This window comes from Sinocyclocheilus anshuiensis, unplaced genomic scaffold (assembly GCF_001515605.1).
Source record: "Sinocyclocheilus anshuiensis isolate Anshui unplaced genomic scaffold, SAMN03320099.WGS_v1.1 scaffold35, whole genome shotgun sequence".
NCBI lineage: Eukaryota > Metazoa > Chordata > Actinopteri > Cypriniformes > Cyprinidae > Sinocyclocheilus > Sinocyclocheilus anshuiensis.
This window is the reverse complement of record NW_015552558.1, coordinates 816,270-821,516: the sequence shown is the minus strand read 5'-3', so window position 1 is coordinate 821,516 and position 5,247 is coordinate 816,270. Positions and strand designations below refer to the sequence as shown.

Genomic DNA, 5,247 nt, shown 5'->3' with positions numbered 1-5,247 from the left:
CGGCTGTTCTGACTCACAGACTGTAAGTACGTTTTCATTTAAAGAATTTGCCACTGATGATTCAAACGCGTGTTTTGAGCAGTGTAGAGTAGCTCTTGTTTGTCATTTCTCCGATCGCAAATGCAGACATGGTTTTATGTTTACGCGGCGCAATGCAACTCGTCGCGTAAAAAGACAGTATAAGTCATTATAATACGTAATTATGTCCCCACTGGATGCAACAAATTCCTCGTTTGTAATGGGTTTTCCTGTTTTCCTGGCTTTGGGACAGAGACGGTAACGACAGACATAAGGATGTACTCGTTGATCAAACAGTCCAGTTTGAACAGGTTTGATGACAGTACTCTTGAACCTCTGTTCACAAGTGTCGCGCACAGAGAGTAGCCTAATATAACCCCATTCGTGCTCTTCCCAATATTGTGACAAACACCATATTTAAAAGATAGAAATTGAAGGAAACTGTAAGATATGCACGTTTTATTTTCAAAATGTTTTATTGACGCGGTGAGTCAGGCAGTTATTAACACTGCAAAAAAATAAGGCCTATCTCCATTCAAATATAGGCTAACATTCTAAAATATATGTTTACTTTATAGGCAAAATTGCATAAATTTGAATAGCAATGTGATGTCTCAAAAAGCATTTATAATACGTATCTCATATTTTCCTAAAGTATTGTACCCTTAACTGCTTTAAACATGGTGTCACGTGGATGGAATATGCATGGAAATGATATCCAGATTACATTATGCATATTAAAACTAGGCATTGTAAGCTCCATATATGGCTATTTCGGGGAGGAGACGGGGTGGAGATGCATGTACGCACAATCTTCTGCTGACTGGATATTACAAAGGGAATTTTTTGCAGGTTCTGGCGTACGCATGGCTTTATAAATCTGAAAACTTTTGTACGTACGCAAAATCTAGCTTTTGTGAGTACACACACATTTAGGATGACATCTATGTAAAGTTTTATACATGAGGCCCCTGGTCTTTATATTTTCCTCAAAACAATTGGTCCCCCCAATGTTCTAGACATGATTATGGCCTAGTTTGTTATATAAAAAAAGTTAGTTGAAAAGAATCAGTGTTGAAACAATGATCCAGATAAAGAGAACAAAGAGGGCTTTTTTTTCAATAAAGAAAAAAAAAAGTTTATTTTGCTGTTAAAGTGCATGATAGCCTACTCTAGGCTGCCCATGAAAGCTATTTTTTAGCGTAGATATAATATAGTTAATATAGCAATATCTACAGTATATATATCTTCTAGACTATATGATGATATGATGACTAAAAAATGCCCACCCAGAATGTCTACCAGCCCACCCTTCAATAGCCGTCAAGAACCGGGCCTGATTGGGCCACTTCTCCCCTGTGCTCATGAGTATGCTACAGTATACTAGATGAGGACCTTAGTGCCTTAGAGGCGCTAGAAGGGCATACAAAGACAGATCCCAAATTTAGCATGGTAGTCGTTCCTCAATGCAAGTGCCAGATCTCACAGAACCAGTTACTATACAGTTGTAAGGGCTACCCTAGACTCCCTTACTAAAGAACAGTTATAATAGGTGCCTATGCACCTTCTAAACTTGGCCCATAATCTCTCGAGATCCAGGAGGATATTTTCATGTCTTTAACTCCCCCCAAACTTCCGAAACCTCTGGTACCCTCAAGCCAAATCCATAACCCCTTAAATAAAGGTCTCAACGCACACATGGTGCACAAGGCCCGCATATCCCTCTCAGGAGTGCATTTCGTGCAGCTGGGACAGGGTTCCGTGCAGCAGAGAGTCTATTTCTGGAAGATTCTGTCATCCGTATCAGTGTTAAGGTGCCATCACGGTGCCTGGGGTCACACACATGTACTTTAGCACCTTTAAAATCAGACGGCCTCTGTGATTGATGAAGTGAGCAAGAAGCATCTCGAAGACTCTGTGCACAGACCCACACCTGTGATCCTCCTGTCTTATTGCAAGACCCATGTTATACACAAGTAAGAGGGCAAAGGCAACGCTCGACTCTGTTTTCTGAACCATTGCGTATTTCAATCACTAAGTAAGAGTGACAGGCCTTTGATGTTAGTGTTTAGCTCAGAATACCTCATTCCATGATAATATGCGTAGCTGCATCTGTAAAACGCTTTTGCCTTTAAGACATATTAATTCGCAGACTCACAAATGTTTTTGACAATTACACTTCCTCAAGTGGAGCATTTCCACCTAAATGTGCTTCTCGCCGTTCTAAAGTAAAGCTATTAATTGCGTGTGGATGTGTTACCACCGCGTAACTTTTTTTTCCTCTTCCTGTTTTGCTTCAGTCATGTAATTGCAGTAGACAATCAGATGCCTGCTTTATGGGAGCATGGTAGAACTGTCACTTCCTGTTGGATGCAGATAACACGGGAGCTGTCACAACCACTTACCCTGCGCTAATGCACGCCACGTGTTTTCCCAGCTTCACATCTAGCTTGGCATGCAGCTCTTTATCTTGTTAATGAGACATAATGAACAGTTGGTGAAAACTTCAGGCACTTCAGGGGACATGATGCAAACAAAATGTGAGCGTAACCTGGCGAAGTCAATGTGTATACATCTATCCATTGTGGTCTGTAGCTGTGTCAATGATGCAAGCCTGTTTCGTTCTAGTAGAACCAGGAACCCATGTTCTTAACTTAACTTTCCAGAAGTGCTGCACAGTTGTCAGCCTTAAAGTCTTTTCACCACGATCCTGCTGCTATCCATTGTGGTCTGTAGCTGTGTCAATGATGCAAGCCTGTTTCGTTCTAGTAGAACCAGGAACCCATGTTCTTCTTTTGGAGCACTTAACTTTCCAGAAGTGCTGCACAGTTGTCAGCCTTAAAGTCTTTTCACCAAGATCCTGCTGCATCAAAAGAAAAGCATAATCATGTCAGAGTGCATATCCTAGAGGACCTAAAGTGGCTACTCCTTGCTCTTCTTGAAGTCCCTGCAGCCTTTTGGGAAAGCAATAGGTGGTTTGTTGACCTTGTGGCATGCTGCCATGTGAGATCCAATGCCCCAAACCTCTTGAACTTTGACTTCTTTAGAACTGCAAGGCAAATTAACTAGCAGAATTCAATGAACGAGCAACATCGCGACTGAAATAAAAGAAGTCCACCCATGGAGTAAATCGCCTCTAACTCTGCATAGACGCCCAAAATAATTGGAGTGTCCTATACCTCCTGCTGTGGATCTTTTGTGACTTAAAACATCTTTCATTTTCCTCAACTTCAAGCTAAAGCAATAGTGACCCCATGACACCTGAACTGATGTTTAAACAATGTGGAAAACTTTAGTTAAAATTTCCTTAAAGACCTCCATTCAGGAACATCTGCTACATGTGGTTTGGTCATCTTTTGTGGACGTGAAAGAAGCGATAAATTTCATTTTGATGAGGGAAGCCTCTTTTAGATTAGCCGCCCAATTAAATCTAGAGACAGAAATAAACAGGCAGACAGAGACTCCACTGTGGATATCTCCATTATCTGGTCACAAGGCCTGTTCTGATGACTGCAATATTTCTGTCGCTTCTTCAGTTTGCTATCCCACAAACACACATTGCTTTGTTCCGCTGCGGTTCCTCTATGAACACACTGAATGTCAGATGGAAATTCTTAGAATTCTGCAAAAAAATGGTATGTGTCATATATCCAGAAAGAGGACTCGTACAAAAAGGACACTGATAGTTCTGTTTTTCCTTTTTCATTTATTGGCACAGGACAACATTCTGTTGACATTAAAGAACACAAACTTGAGCTTGAGAACAGCAGACATTTCATAAAGAAGGCTTACAGGAAAGGAAGTATAATAAAAAGAACAGAGGGATCTTTTCGTCAGCATATGCACAGCAGATAAGTAAATGTGCAAAAACACATCTCCCTTTCATAAGAAGAGGATTTTCCACCATATAGGCTACGGACAGAGCAGCTCCAAACCAGATTGGCCACATGTTGTACGTTGCATGAAGCACTCGGTTTCACAAAAGATGTTTCAAGTCAATCTTTTATGATCAATAAAGCTGCCATGTTCTCAGGAACAAGTCTCTTGGAACTGGAAAAGCTTTTTTTGTCTTGAACCCTTTATATAAATGCTTTAATTTTGTGCCATGAAAACACAAGCACAGATCTTCAACAATGCCTGATTCAAAAATATTTTGAATATTGAAAACCTTTGACGCAGCCAGTGATTTATATAACAGAAGTGGATTAAGCGGTTGAATACTTTAACTGTCGAAAAAAAATCACAGCTATCAAAGAAGGGGATTTTGGGGAAAATGACACAGTTGTTGTGGATGGATTGAAAAGCACATGAAAATCAGAACACACCAGTGCTGTCTGTGCAGCTACAGCTGGTAGTCTGCCCACTGCCCCAGAGCAAGAACACAACATCCTATCAAACCTCAGAGTACTGCCCACACCAGCGCCAAGACTAGAGGAAGAGGCGAACGGCAGAAGAAAATGCCAAATGAGGAACGATATGTGGCTTGAAATGAGGGATATCCGTTATCTTAATTAATGACTACCTTATGTGAAAGAGATATTAATAGATTTACTTGTTTTGTATTCAGGTTATTATTTAAATGAACTGCCTTTTCATTAGCAAAAGTTTTATTTAACCACAGCCACTATTCTCATTGTTGATTCTGAGGTACTCTAATCCACATAATTTGAATAAACCTTTCACAAACTACACTCATTCTAAACACACAAAAATAGCACTACTAATGGACACGAACTTGCTCACACAAAACAAAAAAAAAAGGCAAGACCTGCTTTATGTATTCTGACTGTTTGGGTTAACATTAGGGGTGTGACGCATATTGTGACCATAAGTTCAGGATTATTTGACAATCACAACTAGTTATCAAGGCGTTCAGTAGTGACCACTTGGGTAAACTCTGTTCCTCAAAACCACCACAGGAGGTAAATGGTGTCGTACGCCTGGATAGTGCTGGATATGATCAAACCACCTGGTGATATTCAGATATCGCTCTTTCTCCTGTACAGCCAATTCCACCTAAGAAAAGTAAGGACAAACATGACACGGTGAACATTAAAGGGAAAAAGAAATGTGCATAACACTAGAGGCATCCAGTAAAATATCGACAAAAAGTACTTGCCTTCTTAGGCTTTATTAATTAATTAATTTATTTTTACAGCATTGATCTAAATTAAGATACTATTGACCTATTACAATATAATATATAAAGCATTTTATATAGTATAAAAT

The 5,247-nt window shown here is 39.8% G+C and overlaps 1 protein-coding gene across 1 annotated transcript in view; it reads right to left on the bottom strand.

Annotated features, from left to right (window-relative positions):
• Positions 1-4,423: 4,423 nt before the first annotated feature.
• The window catches only part of eef1e1 (eukaryotic translation elongation factor 1 epsilon 1), a 17,084-nt gene continuing 16,260 nt past the window's right edge, over positions 4,424-5,247 (bottom strand). Inside the window, exon 4 of the mRNA XM_016455311.1 lies at positions 4,424-5,034. Coding sequence (XP_016310797.1) covers positions 4,891-5,034 — 144 coding nt within the window. The 3' untranslated portion in view covers positions 4,424-4,890. The remainder of the gene's footprint in view (positions 5,035-5,247) is intronic.